Source organism: Corapipo altera, unplaced genomic scaffold, assembly GCF_003945725.1.
Source record: "Corapipo altera isolate COAL_440 unplaced genomic scaffold, ASM394572v1 61, whole genome shotgun sequence".
In the NCBI taxonomy this organism is placed as follows: Eukaryota; Metazoa; Chordata; class Aves; order Passeriformes; family Pipridae; genus Corapipo; species Corapipo altera.
In genome coordinates this window covers 1,446,641-1,461,249 of record NW_020884910.1, presented here as the reverse complement: position 1 = coordinate 1,461,249, position 14,609 = coordinate 1,446,641, and the positions used below count along the sequence as shown (strand labels likewise).

General features: G+C 40.3%; 1 protein-coding gene across 5 annotated transcripts in view; it reads right to left on the bottom strand.

The window, feature by feature from the left end:
• SLC35A5 (solute carrier family 35 member A5) overlaps window positions 1-14,493 on the bottom strand; it is a 65,643-nt gene extending 51,150 nt beyond the window's left edge. For 2 of the 5 annotated variants that reach the window (XR_003529347.1, XR_003529346.1), the window contains exons 1-9: window positions 14,161-14,286; window positions 13,881-14,049; window positions 13,259-13,411; window positions 12,418-12,516; window positions 11,138-11,274; window positions 7,964-8,031; window positions 5,881-6,676; window positions 4,052-4,155; window positions 2,145-2,256 (exon numbers count right to left, since the gene is read on the bottom strand). Coding sequence is in view for 3 of the 5 variants with exons in the window: in XM_027653646.1 (XP_027509447.1) it covers window positions 4,087-4,155; window positions 5,881-6,676; window positions 7,964-8,031; window positions 11,138-11,274; window positions 12,418-12,516; window positions 13,259-13,388 (1,299 nt within the window). In the remaining 2 variants the exon portion in view is untranslated. Of the gene's footprint in view, window positions 1-2,144; window positions 2,257-3,785; window positions 4,156-5,880; window positions 6,677-7,963; window positions 8,032-11,137; window positions 11,275-12,417; window positions 12,517-13,258; window positions 13,412-13,880; window positions 14,050-14,160; window positions 14,287-14,417 lie in introns of those variants that run through there. The other 3 variants (XM_027653646.1, XM_027653645.1, XM_027653644.1) reach the window with 3 other exon arrangements.
• Between the last annotated feature and the right edge of the window lie 116 nt (window positions 14,494-14,609).

Below are 14,609 nucleotides of genomic sequence, written 5' to 3'. Positions count from 1 at the left end.
GGCACAGTGGTCATTTCTAACATTGAAGGTGTGCCTGACCAGTCACATTTCTTCTTATAATCCGTGATGTGGGTGCACATCACATATAGACACATGCAACAGGGCACTAGTAGTTTTGCCATCACAGCAATAGCACAGGAATAGGGAGAAGGCTACAGCCCTAAGCTGGCCAGAGCATGCTCTGCATGTGTTTTAGCATTTTCCTGATTTCTTCACTCAAAACTAGATGCTTTCTTTAGAAACTTAGCCACAAAACTTCAGACGTTGCTTGCTCTTCTGAGTGTCAGAAAGGCAGACAGATGTGGAGGTCTCAAGGCCTTATTTTACAAACCTGAGGCTGGCTCCCCTTCATATCTCAAGGTCTAGTCAGCACAGGATACAGCTCCTGACTTACCTTTCTCAGGTGACTGGAGCTAAGTGGGAGAAGGCAGGTATTTGACAGAACCCATCTGAGAGGACTGCTGCCTGCAGAGAGCTTCCAAGCTCTCACTGACTACAGCACTTCCACAGCTGAAAGCAGTGGACAGAGAAATTAAAAAAAAAACAAGAAGAATCACAGAATGGAAAGGTTTCTAGAAAAAAATGGAGTGTCCTGTAGCTCATTTCTAGAAAACAAGTGCATCATTGTATTAAGGTCAGCTGCCTAACTTTCCTTGCCTGAAGCAAAAACAGAGGAAAGTATCCCAGATGATTAACAGGCATCTCCTGTAGACAGAAAGAAAAACGCCTTTGGGGTGTTTTCTTTCAGGTGTTCATTTACTTTCCTGTAATCTTGTTTTCATGTAAAGTCTTTAAATGAAAACCCTTTTAACTCACACTACAAATCATATAAACTAAATGTCCTCTGCTAAGCTGGGGGAAGATACAGTTAATTTACAAAAAAAAAAAAAAAAAAAAAAAGTGCAACACCTAATCTAAATGGCCTTCTTTTTAGCCCTGTCCAAAATTCAAAGTTAAGTTGGACAAGAACCAAACCCAGCCTAGGCATTCAGTGGGAATTGCATTAAAAAGACAACTTCAAACAAGTTGTCCACTTATCAAGGGAGGTTGGGTTGGGATCTTAAACAAAAGTACACATTCAAATATTCATAAAATTCGAGGAAGACTCTGTACCATTCTACATTCTGGTGCCCACTTCTGCCTTCATTACAAAATGGCTCGAAATTACCAGTAACTTTTAGCAATTATTTAAAATCCTGATTTTGCAACCTACTTCTCCCTGTGGAAAACTAAAAGCAAAGCCAGAAGGAACATCAAGTCAAAATATCCTTTCAATGACAACATGTAGTTATCTTGCAGGCTATAGGCATTCGGGAGCTACAATACTCCAAATGAACACTTCATTTGGCAAAACACAAATCAAACCCAAAGCACTGGATCTGTCCCTGCAGCATCACTTCACGGACACATTTACTGAGCTGAAGATCCCACTCCTACAGATCTTGTGGGAAGATTCCACATGATAAAGAAAAACTTTTTTTTTTATACATATTTATCAGATTTGATTCAGCTCCAAGATGGCTGTTTTCATCCACAGTCTGTCTTTGAAGCTGCTACATTCAAAAAATAGCTGAAATTAACCAAAATAAATACTGCTTTAATTGGCTTGTTATAAACAAGAGAAACATGAACACACCTCTCTTCCTGGGATTTTTTGTGAACTATTTCCTCAAACCTGGAGGGAGGAACATAACATCCTCAGCAGCAATTGAGTTCAAATGTTTGTGAATCTGGGCTCTAAATCAAAGCTCAGAAAAAGCTCTCTGCCCAATGTATTCACTAAATGCTATGAGTGCCAAACTAATGCTGCTCTCCAAAAATATCCTCATAAATTTCCCTATTGTCATTTAAGGCAAAATATAGTTAAGCTTTCCAACATGGAGAAGTTTCCATACAGTGGAAATACTTAATCAAGAGAGATTTCCCATGATCTATCTAAGATGTGTAACTAGAGAATTGCTCCCCCTTGCTAACTAGGGCTGCTCTCCAGCTGACAATCCTTTACAGTCACTTCCTCTAACAAATCTCATTTACATACTAAATTTGACCATTGCCATGAGTAGTACTGCTGCCAAAAATTGCATGATTATGCTTTTGGGTTACTATACACACTATTTTACTGCTAAGATGATGCAAATCCTTACCCATTTTTAGGCATCCGTTAACATTCCTGCTGCAAAGGAGATATACAGTTCTCCTCCATTATTTTAAGAAACCTGCCTGGCCATCCAACATAATCTCCCTGAGACCTCCAACCTGAAGCCAAAAGAAAGATTTCTACATGTTAGACAGGACCAACTCCACAGCGCAAGTAAACACTTTGATCAACAATTGTATCACCAGTGCTTTTGCAAGTAAGCCACACAGGATAGCATTGGTGAAAATTAGAGGGGAAAATCATTCAGCAGGACAAGAGCTGTTGCAGATCAGTCATTTCTATATCTCATTTCTCTTAATGCTGATATTTCAGGTAGGAATGTCAAACATATGTTTGCATCTGTACAGATGACATTCATCTTTGGTTTGATGCCCTGTCATTACAGGGATGAGGCTGATTTCTATGTTCTAACTTGCTTTTACTTCATGTAAAAAACTACTACTGCTCATGTAAATGCAAAGCAATCTAAAGCTAACAGTACTTTCACTCTTCTTGGAAATACCTGCTATGACTGAAATAGACAATGAACTCAGGCAGGTATATATTGCACAGCTGTATGGAATGAAAAAAAAGTCTTATTGCCACTAAGTCTTCAACAGTTTGAGCATTCTTTTCCAAGTTTCATCTCCCAATATAGGTCATCATAAACCAATAAAAACTACATTTCTGGAATTTACACTGAAATATGCCTTCCTATTCAGTACAGATGCAGACAACGAGGGTCCCTTGTGTTGAAATGGCCTACTATCCATGCACAATGAAATTAGATGCAAAAGATTTTTCAACCACAACAGTAAATGAATTTTGTACAGTCATTCTTAATATATACTAGACAGAAATTAATACAGAAAAAAAATAATTTTAGATTCATAGTTTATGACTTGACAGTCATTGGTCACACATGGAAACAGGCTGCCCCTCTTGATGGATTAATGACAGGAGCTAAGTTAATTAATATAGCAATAAGCTATATTAATATAATACAGTACACATAAGTAAGCTCTATATACTAAGCCTGGACAGAGTGGCAGAGGGGAACAAAGGCAGGACTGTCTTCAGTCCAGAGAAATGCATCACTAACTGCTTACTATACACTGTGGTATGAGACTCTGACACTGAACTCATTGCTTATCTTCTTAAAAATTCTTCTGACAGTATCTTTCAACTATGAAAGACACATTTTTGAAGGGAGGAAATTATAAACCAACATGTTTTCTCCTGCTATGAGAGAAGAGGCTTTTGGAACATACCAAGAATCCCTTATCAGCATCCCCATTCCCTTCCCAGTTTCAAAATTCTCTGAATAATTTGGAACCTCACTTATTTTTCATCTCACTCAAAATACAATCCAGCAGATGCCTCAACAGCAATTCCAAGATCACTAGGCCTGGTATTCTGCAGAATGTTTTCTCTCTCTACAAAATTAATCCAAGACCTTATCAGTCTGACAGGGTGGAGCAACACCAGATGATAGTACCACCTGTACCCTTTTGCTCAGTGCTCCAGATATTGAAGGGCATCGCTGTAGCTACACAATATTTGTTTTCAGATAGTGGCCCCAGTGCAAACTAAGCCTCTACACAAAGCCTTTGTAAACATGAAAAAAAAAGACCCTATGATGCATTCATACTGTTCAACACATTTTTGTTTTATTCAAGCTCTTTCAAAGTTAGGCCATATAAGCTGCATGTAAAATTCACCAGCTGCTACAAAGGCATTCCAGATTTTCACTTCCCCAGACACTGGGAGACAGGCACAGAGGAATACAAATCTCCATATACACAGCTTGAATATTGTCCGCAACCACGTTTGAGATCCAGCCCCAAAACAGTTTCGATTAGTCTGCCAGTGGGGAAAAACAACCCTGTTAATAAAAGATTAACTCTCTCTCACTATGAGCAATAGCACTCCTCTGAGCCAGCCTCATGCTAGAGGGAATCTTCATCTGTATCGATGTCACTGCCTGGCTTGTTCAACCTCTCAAATTCTTCTCCATCCTACAGGAACCAGAAGCAAAAGAGAACAACATGAGCAAAAGTCATCTTGTTATTAACACCAAAAAAAAAAAAAAAAAAGAGCAAGGTTTGTTTTGAAGGCATCACTTATAATAAAATCAAGATGCTGTAATTTAAATTTCTCACCAGTGTGTTATGAGGTTTAGGATATATACATGCTCATCTTTAATACTGCCTGCATCTTTAATACTTTGTAGTGACTTGTTGCCTAAAACAGCCTAGAATCATAAAATGGTTTGGTTGGAAGGGACCTTCAAGATCATCTAGTTCCAACCCCCCTGCCATGAGCAGGAACACCTCCCACTAAACCATATTGCTCAAAGCCCCATCCACCCTGGTCTTGAACACTGCCAGGGATGGGGCATCCACAAGTCCTCTGGGCAACCTGTTCCAGTGTCTCACCACCTCCATAGGAAAGAACTGCTTCCTAATTTAAATAAATCCACACTCTTTCAGTTTAAAGCCATGCCACCTTGTCCTATCTCTACGTCATGCCCTTGTAAAAGGTCCCTCCCCAGTTCTCTTGCCAGCTCCATTTAGATACTGGAAGGTGCTATAAGGTCTCCCTGGAGCCTTCTCTTCTCCTAACTGAGCAGCCCCAGCTCTCTCAGCCTGTCTTCAGAGGAGAGGTGCTCCAGCCCTTTCATCATCTTTGTGGCCCTCTCCTGGACTTACTCCACCAGATCTACATCCCCAGAGCTGGACACAGTACCACAGGTGGGAGCCTCACAAGAGCAGAGTAGAGGGGCAAAATCACCTCCCTCAACCTGCTGTTTCCGCTGCTTTTGACGCAACCCAAGATACAGTTGGCTTAGCCTGTTCACATAGTGCTATTTGTTTTTACCACAGCTGTTCAGTTGTTAGTGCTAAAATAGATGACACCTGTCATACCAAAAATATACAACTTTGTGTTATTTACTGCTCATTAAACAACAACCTAAAAAGGCACCTTGTGGAATTTCTGAAAAATCTCTCTTCCAAGTTTAGTGTTTCTTAGACTTCAGTGGGGACAGTGCTCTCTGCTGGTTTCAGCGTGTATCCACAATCCATCCCTACAGGCAGAGTGAAGGCACAGGCACTAACCCTTCCCCTCAGGTCACTGCTCTGCCCAGCTGACGGGCAGATCTAAGAGCGAGCCCTCCCTGACATGTACTAGTTAACTAGATCACTATTCAAATTAGAACAAAAACCACTAGCAGGCCTGGAAGAAATATTTAGCAAGAAGAAGAAAAAAATGTGTTAAAACTCAGTATTTTGAATATTACCTTTTTCTCTTCAGCTATCTTTGACTGTTAAGGTAGAAAGAATCTTAACATCATACATGTTGACCTCTTCATGATATGGGCTAAGCTACAGAGATTTATCAGTTCTACTTAAATACAATTATTTCCCAGGAGTCAATTCCAATTTCTGAATCCCCCGGGCAAGCAAACTGTCTTGCTCACAAAGTTTTCAAGAAAGGACTTGTACAAAGCTGAAGTTGCTCACAGGACTGCCTAAAGCAGGAAAGCAATGCCTATATAGGCTTCATGATTTCAAACCGCAGCATATGGAAAGCAATACCATGATTTTAAGAAATACTGAGGAGCTTTGGTGTTGAGGGATGAGTGTGGTCACATCCAAGATGAGTCTTCCAAACATTCCATAGCATAAATGGAGGTGAAACAAAAGAGAAAACCATGGAAGACAAGTACAGAAAAGCCTTACCCCACTTGACCTCTCCCATCCATCTCCTTTGATGAGTTTTCCCCTTTCCCGCAGACTGGCATATTCCAGGCCTCTTGCTTTACTGGCATTATAGATGAATATGGAGAGAAGCACTACAGGAGCTTCCAAAAAGAACTCTAGAGAAGGTCTGAAGTCAAAGATGATGAAAGACACTGTGGTGATGATGACAGTGTTGATCTGAGCAGTCATAACATGGAACATGTTGTCTCGGAACTTCAAGATGAAGGCTACAGACAGCCCCAGGAAAGCTGTGACAAATATAAGAGCAACGGAGAAGATGTTGTGCCCATAAAAGAAGCCACAGTTCCCTATCTGCCTCCGGTCCTTCGTCTGCAGTGCCAGCATAAGCCCATTGAACAGCACCCCAAAGGCATAGAGTTTGCTGTTCTGCGTGAAGATACTTTCACCAAGCTGATCCACATCTTTCAACATCTTTTCATTGTAGATGTTGGCCAGGGCAGAAACAAAACACTGCACTAGAATAAGCAGATGGCCCAGACTGAGGCGAAGAGGTTTCAGTGCTCCTGCCATGGTATTGGTGACATTCCATTGGAAGCTGTGAAGGAAACTTGGTGCTACGCAGTTGCCTTTTTCCACGCATGCTTCCTCAGGTCCAGCATAGAGAAGGCAGTGGTTAGACGGACTAAAAAACATACTGTGATGAAATCCATGTGCAGCCAAGCTTTGCTGATGGCCTCCAGTTCCTCGAGTCAGGGAAACGATGGACAGGAATAAAATCACCAGAGATGCCCATTGTACCCAAGAGAGTCTTCGCCTAGTGGACAAAAAGAGCCACCAAATTTAGAAACACAGTGGCATAAATTAAATGACAGAAGAACCAGGTCTATAAACCACATAAAGGCATCATGCCACACAGATAAGGAGACAGACAGGCACAAAGAAAAGTCTTTTCAGAAGTTTTTCAGAATTAACAGTAAAATGCCAAAACGCAACACGTTTTAGAAGGCAAAGGGGGTCCAGCCTGGTAATCAAAGAAATGCAAAATGGAGTATCCTGAAGAGATAAGGAAAAGGAAACTCTTTCAAGATCCCATTATTTCTAGATACTGATTGCCTAACAACTTAAAAGCAACTGTTGTATCCACGAGAATACTGGTCTGATGAATAAAATCACATACATTCAAATAATTTCATCATTTCTTTGGTAAACTTTCACTACACTTCACTTTTCCCCCACGATTTTGTGCCCCTTCCTAGCATTTTATGATGGTAACTCTTACAAATCTATGAATGTAATTTATAAGACTGTTAGAATTATTTATACTGTTTTTTCACTCAAGCAAAGCCTGTTTATCTGGGTGAAAATCAAAAATTTGGAAGATTAGGCGAACTGTGACACCACAAGAGACACAAAACTAAACCGAGAAAAAGCATTTCAAGTCAGACTGTCAGACACAGACTATTAACACCTGCAAGGAAACACATCTTTGCACCACATTCAACACAAGCAAATTTTAGAATGTAAAGTTAATATCCATTTCCCTGTCAGTCTTTTCTGAATCTAAATCACATCATAAAGAGCATAAATCAGGCAAAGTGGAACACACGGGACAGAGTTTGGCTTTTGTCACATGAATAATGAAGAAGGGATGTATAATTGCTTTTCAAAACATATTAGGCAGTTGACCAGAAACTCATCAGGACTGACACCAAAGACACCTCTGTCTTTCACTCGTACAGATCTCATCCCCTTCTGCTAGATCACATTTACATTGCAACAGACTGGTAAGAAGTACTGGTAAACATGAAATAAAAGATTTAATGTATAAATGAAAGTACACAAACTTAATTCTGACCATTCAATGACTATATAATCATGATTGTTTTCTATTAGAGTTGAACAAATGTGTAGAAATATGAAGGGAGTCCTAATAACCTAATATTTCCTATACCTTCAGATGTAGAAAACAAAACCATCTCTCCAAGCTGGTATAGCCACAAGAAAAGAGAATTACTGTTCCCATCAAGAGTTGAAATGTAACTTAACTTCATCAAGGCTAGGAAGATCAAAAATTTCATTTATTTTAGTAAATACTACTTACTTTAGTACTATCCTGAAGAGAAGAGCTGTTGTTATAATGACAAAATTTGAGAAGAGCACAGCCATTGCCTTGAAAGAGAAAAAGGGGAATAAAGTTATACTCCAAACACAGTGGGATACCAAAAACCTACAGACTTCAAGTGTTCACCTCTCTGCAAGGTGACAGAGTGAAAAGCACTGGTACTGAATTTTCTTCCTCACCCAAGTGGTAGAATAACACACCCGTGAAATGACATTCAAGGCCCATTTCAAAAATCTCATGCAAACCACACAGCCCAAGTTCAACTGTAGTGGGGAAAGCTGTACTGAAACCAAGATGTGAGGAAACCAATGCAACAGAAAGCTTATTTAACAGAAAACAGTTTAGTTTTCTATCAGATCAGTTCCCCAGCCAGGCTGACCAGTCAGCTGCACAACCAGCTGCGTCAGCACAAAGGAGGAAGTTGCTCCAAAATGAAAATAAGCAAAGAATAAAAAGGTGAGGCTGCTTCTGGCTGCAGTGCTATTTGCAGTGCTCAGGTAATCCCAGACTTTGACAAGGCACTTGCAGAAAATAAAACTTCTTGTATGTCAAGTGCATTTGCTGCATAATTTATGAAAGGTAAGAAGGTGCTTGGCATGAATTTTCAAGACTGCAACTGTAATAAAAAGTCAGCTATTTCAAAGTACAACTGAAGACAACTCTAAAGCTACTGTCTAATTTGGGAATAACTGTATAATGTCAGCTGCAAACTCCTTGTGGCAAGGATTGTCTGTTTTGTCTCTGTATTAAGACACTCTATACTGGGACACCAGACCAAGAAGAGGCTCTTTCAAGCACTGCAGTTACCATCAAAGATCAGAATCTACCAGGACCAGCAGGAAAAAAAACCCTTCTTTTTGGAGGTTGGGATGTTTTGGAAGCTGTGTGTTATTCAGGCCTGCCCTGTGTAGTCAGTACATGTACAAAAGATGCAAATATCTCAAGTCCTTCCTCCGATTCATCCTTATGGTGAACTCACTTTTTTAGACAGTTTTATACAAAAGTATATATGGACTCAGGAGTACAAAACACAGACTTTGTCTTGAGTTTTCTCATCTGCATTTCCACATTCCCAATTTTGCAAGAGCAGAGCCTTTCCTATTTACCAGAGGAAAAGCACAGACCCTTTTCCCATTATCTTCATTCCTCTCTATTCCAACAAACTATCTGATGAATAATAATTCCCATGAAACAGTACAACACAGGGTCTCGAGTAAGCTGAGGAGTGACTGACACAAGAGATATCTGCCTAAGAATACACAATTTTCCACCTTGCAAAATTAAAACTCAATAAATGTTCATATTAAATGAAGACTGTGGAAAGAGAAAAATATTGAATAAACAAGTAAATCTAGCAGAAACCATTCAGGAAAAAAGGATTCTGATGCAAAATGTAAAAGCATTCCATGCGTACTCTGGTTTTGCTTTACAGTCAAAGCTCTCCATCCAATATCTGGTAACATAATATGATCAAAATCTTAAGAAGGGTAGTTAAAAAGAACTAATTTTGAGTTGCTTTGTTCTCTGAAGCCTCAAGGGACCTCCTTCCTAGATGAAAAGGAATATCAAAGATCTCCATGCCACTAATTTGCGTGTCACAAACAAACTCTTTAAAAGTTAAGTCTTATCACTAGGAAATTTAGCCACTAAAATATCCATAGCTATAATTGAAGCCTCAAGCAAAAAAATCTCAGCAAAGCAACTCTATACTTCAAGCAACTACTCACCCAGGTACTACATAGTCCCAAACCTACTTTGTTTTTAAACTCACATGAAACCAAATTCAGTCAGATACAGCCAAATCCCTTTAAGCATCTTGCCTCCATCTTTTCACATTCATAGTCTTGTATGCTGCCAAGATATTCTATCTTACAAGTGTCTAGCTGTCTCTTTAAATACTTGTCTGTCATAATAATGTTACAATTTCAGCTAACCATCATAGAATATATCCAGTTAAAGATGCTAAAAGTTCTAAAAAGAGGAATCTTATAGCCAATGTTCTGAGGGGAAGGAGACAAGGTATGTCTGGGGGTGTGTGTAAGCAAAATAAAAGCTGTGCATACTACAAAAGATTACTTTAACTGAGCCAAATCAAATTGCTTAAGGATGCAATTGTATTTATGCAATCTCCTAAATATCAGGCTTTGTTCTGGCAGATATTACAGCTGAATTTCCTTCCTAAAACTGAAAAACCTCAAACCCAACCAACTGAAAAAAAAAACCCACCACCAACAGCAAAAAAAAAAAAAATCCACCAACAAAAAACCCCAGACAACAAACCCCAGAACCAAGCATTTGTGTACATTACTTTAAGATACCCAACTCCTCATTTTAATTAGATTTTCTCAGCTGGGTCCTATTCTAGACTCTGGACTAGCTTGTCCCCAACAGAAATCTATACCTAAAAGGACAATATTTTAAAGAGAAATTCTGAAAGAGAAGGCAGAAAAGCATTTCCTTTTAATGTCCAACAGGGGCAGCCACAGTACTTTATAGCAAGCACAAACCATCTGTTTTCATCTTACTTCAAATGTAGATTCTGAATCAAAAAGTATCATAGTACAAAACTAAAAGAAAGCACAAAAACTGTACCATTTCCTGAGCATATGCAGATTCACTCAAAAAAATGAGTGTAGCTAGAAGAAAGTACAAATTAAATCTTGTGCCTTAACATAACTATCGAATACAAAAGTTAAGTCAGTTTTCTTCCTCCTCTCCTCAGTTCCTGTTACACTTACTCCCCTTGTGAGATTACATTTACTCACTTTATGTCACATACATAAAGTGGCAAAACCCCCACAGAAGAGTGCAGCTCAAATAATAGCAAGATGAACAAATGGATTGAAAGAAAAATATAGAGTTGAAGAAACCAAAGCAGGGAAAGTAAAAAACCTGCCCAGTACTTTAGCAATTCAGCCTTTTACATTTCTAAATCACTTTGGATGGAGAAAATACAAAGACTCTTCTCTGCTAAAAGCTGTACAACACTGAGCAGTGGGCAAGAGAATGGGAAGGTCTGGGTGGTCAGGTAACAGATTATTCTTTCACTAGTAAATTTTGCCTTGCCAGTTTTACAACAGTAGATAGTCTAAGAGCAGTATTACCTACCACGAAGACATTGGAAGTTCCTTTATTCAGTATATGTGTACTTACTGGCTGGAGGTAGGACAGTACATAGAAGACAATCAAATTATCCAAAAAGTAAAGAAAGGCAGGAATTGACCATTTCATCAAATTACATAAATTCTTCCAGGAAAGACATTCAATGGGATGATCCATACAACTCTTTTCTGAAAGGAAAAGAAATCAGTAATAAAGACATCTTTATTATTATCAAAAGCCCATTCCTGTGTAACAGTATAGGTACCACTGTTCTCTATTCAGGAACATCACTGGTCATTAAAAACCAAGGTATCACAGCCCTCTGGCAAGATGAGGGCAGTTCCAGGGCAGAATACACAGCAAGAACAGCAATCTTGTGCCTATAGATGCTCACTTTCTTGCCTCAGCAGAGAAAATGTCACAGAACCTGCTACCCCTATCACTGGGAACAAAAATTGAAGTATCAACCATTCTCTGAGGGCCAAAAAGCACTCCAGAGTCCCCACATAATAATGGCATCATTACTGGGTATGACTCTTCTGTTGATTATCGATCAAAACTAGAACTGAAACAATGGCACAGACAGTGGGCCCCTTCATAGACCATCCACAGGGCAGCCAGTAATGCCAGAAACACAAATTAAACCAGAACTCACTAGGAAGAAAGAAAGGACAAAGCACAACGAATGACATTTACTTAGGTATTCAGGACACAAACTTTAGGAGGAAGACTGTGATAAGCCTTAGACTACTCTAGAGTTGATGACAGAAGTACTTTGTTAGCACACATTTAAGACTATACAATGTTATCTAATCCTCTCCTGAAGCACCGACACATTGAGTTCAGCAAAACTCAGACATCTGGAAGAAAAAAAAAAAAAAAAAGAAAGAAAACCAGAAAACATGTAAACAGCAATAGCCAATGATGGCAAACACTGACTGAATATATTTACTGTCTTAGGTAAGTCTGTACCAAACTGTGGAGGTAAAAATTTCATTAGCTTGCCAAAGCCATGACTGTTCCACAGACAAAAACAACAGTTCAATTTAACATGAGCCTCCAGTGCCTGAGACCCTCTTCCAATTTAAATATCTGTTCTCTACCATTTTGAAATGCTATGAGGTTAATCTCTCATAGTTATGTTAAGGTTTTTACATCAGGATGGAAAAGTCGAGAAAGAAAAAACGAAAAATCACCTGCAATGCAAAATCTGTGGGTAATGGAAAGTGTCATCTATCATTAAAAAAATTCCAAACAAAATGAACATATTTGAAGGACATCAAGACTTAGCAAGTCAACACATTTTAGTTATTTTAAACATAGGTACTTACGTTTTTTCCTCTTCCATAGTGCCAACACCACACACAGGACCAGTTTTACTACTTCAGAACACATGTTCACTGTTGTAGGAAGGTAATCATATTTGTTATCTGTGGGATTAGGCAAATCAGAGAGAGTACACAATGAGATTCTGACTCTTGCATTCATGATCCGAGCAAGAACCTATTTTAACCACCCTAATCAGAATTTTGGTCACTTTCCATAAATGCAAAAGGCTATATCAGCACTTTCATTACAAATATTCCAAATTTTATGATATATAACTTCCTGAATAGCCTCCTTTCTGGGTTGAAATCTTTCCTCATTTGGTCCCAGTTTACAGCAGAACTTTTTTGTAAGAACTCAAGAACACCTCTCTTTAAAAAAAAAAAAAATTAAAAGCAGGAATGTTTTCCCCAAAGAGTGGTATGGTATTTTTTACTCTCAGAATAAATATGGCTTTCAGGATGACATAACCTTCTCCCAGGACTAGCAATATTAGTCAGTTTTATGATACCATTTTTGTCCTAAGCCTGTTGCAATAAAAATATTTCAGTCAAGACATGTACCATCAATAGTGCTTACACACACTTCAGTCTTTGAAAAATCAGCTATAAAATAATTCACTGCCTCATCTTTTAAGGGTAGCACATATACTCTACAATCCAAATTATCACTTTATGTTAGATCACTGATTATACAGAGACATTCCAGTGCAGAAACACATGTCCCTATACATATAATAGGATGTTTATGCAAAGAACTCTGAGGTGGAAAATTAGGGATTTTGTGTATCTGCCCAAAACATCAACTCTTTCTTATTTGAGGTGCATCATGTTTGCCCAACAGTACCTTCATTGGCAGAGTACTTCATCAGGAGGATTCTACTTGAACCCAAGACAATAAACACTCCTCCAAGCAGAAAGGTCTGGTTGATTGCCTTGGTGCAACACATAAATCGACTGCGACACTCAAACTTCATTCTGCTGTCTCGTTGTCAGTGCCCTTTGGACAGCAAGATGAAAACACACTATAAATAGTACTTCTAGAAACTGTTTAAACCAGGTGAAACAAGTGTATTTTACTGCTTTGTGTTAATTTATATAAAGATGCTTACATCACAAGCCATAATCTTGTTCTACAGTTGTTGTTTTCTTATTTAAAAAAAAAAGGGAATCACAGAATCATAATCACAGAATCAATCAGGCTGGAAAAGACCTCTGAGAACATCAGGTCTAACCAATGACTGAACACCATCTTGTCAACCAGACCACGGCACTAGGTGCCACTTCCAGTCTTCTCCTTAAACACCTCCAGGGTTGGTGACTCCATCACCTCCCTGGACAGTCCATTCCAATGCCCAATCACCCTTTTTGTGAAGAACTTCTTCCTAATGTCCAACCTAAACCTCCTCTGGTGCAGCTTAAGACTGTGTCCCCCTGTCTCTAGTCTGGGATAAGAGACAGACACTCACCTGGTTGCAACCTCCCTTCAGTTGGTTGCTGAGAGCGATAAGGAGAGAAGGATATGCTACGAGGACCACCAAAGGGGTATAAACAATGTATATACGCAGGGAGGACTCTTGAAGGTGGCAGAAAGAGGTTGGTTTCCCATAAGACTTGCATCTATGGAGTACCGATCAGCTGAAAGGATTAAATAAATCACACGCTTATTATCCTTAAATATTTTTTTAAGCATTCTTGCTCCTAATCCCAGCAAGGAGAAGTGCTACAAAAGCGGAGCGAGAGCAGCACCTCCGGGATGATCCGGCGTTCACTGAGGCGGGGGAGGCACAGGGACGGATGGAGCAGCACCCGAGCCGCGTCCGCCGCCTCCAGCGCCGCCGTTACTCGCCCGGCCCGTTAACGGGCCCCGGGGCCTGAAAAACCGCGCGGGAGAGGAGGGGGACAGTCCCTCCGGGCCGGCTGCGGGCTGGGCTCTGGTGACGGTCCGTGCCAGCCCTGCGGGAGGGAGGAGAACCGGACCGCCGGCCCCGCGGGGGGACACTCACCCACCTCTCCGCCGAGCGAGCACCACCCGCCCGGCTCTGCCGCCGGCCACGTCGCTGCCGCGGGCTACAGGCGGGGCTGCGGGGCGGCAGCGGCCGGGGCTCGGACGCCGCACCCTGACGCTCCGAGGCACTCCCGGGCGCGGCGGATCCCGGGAGGCTGCGGCACCGCTCTCCCCTTCGCTCATCCCCGCG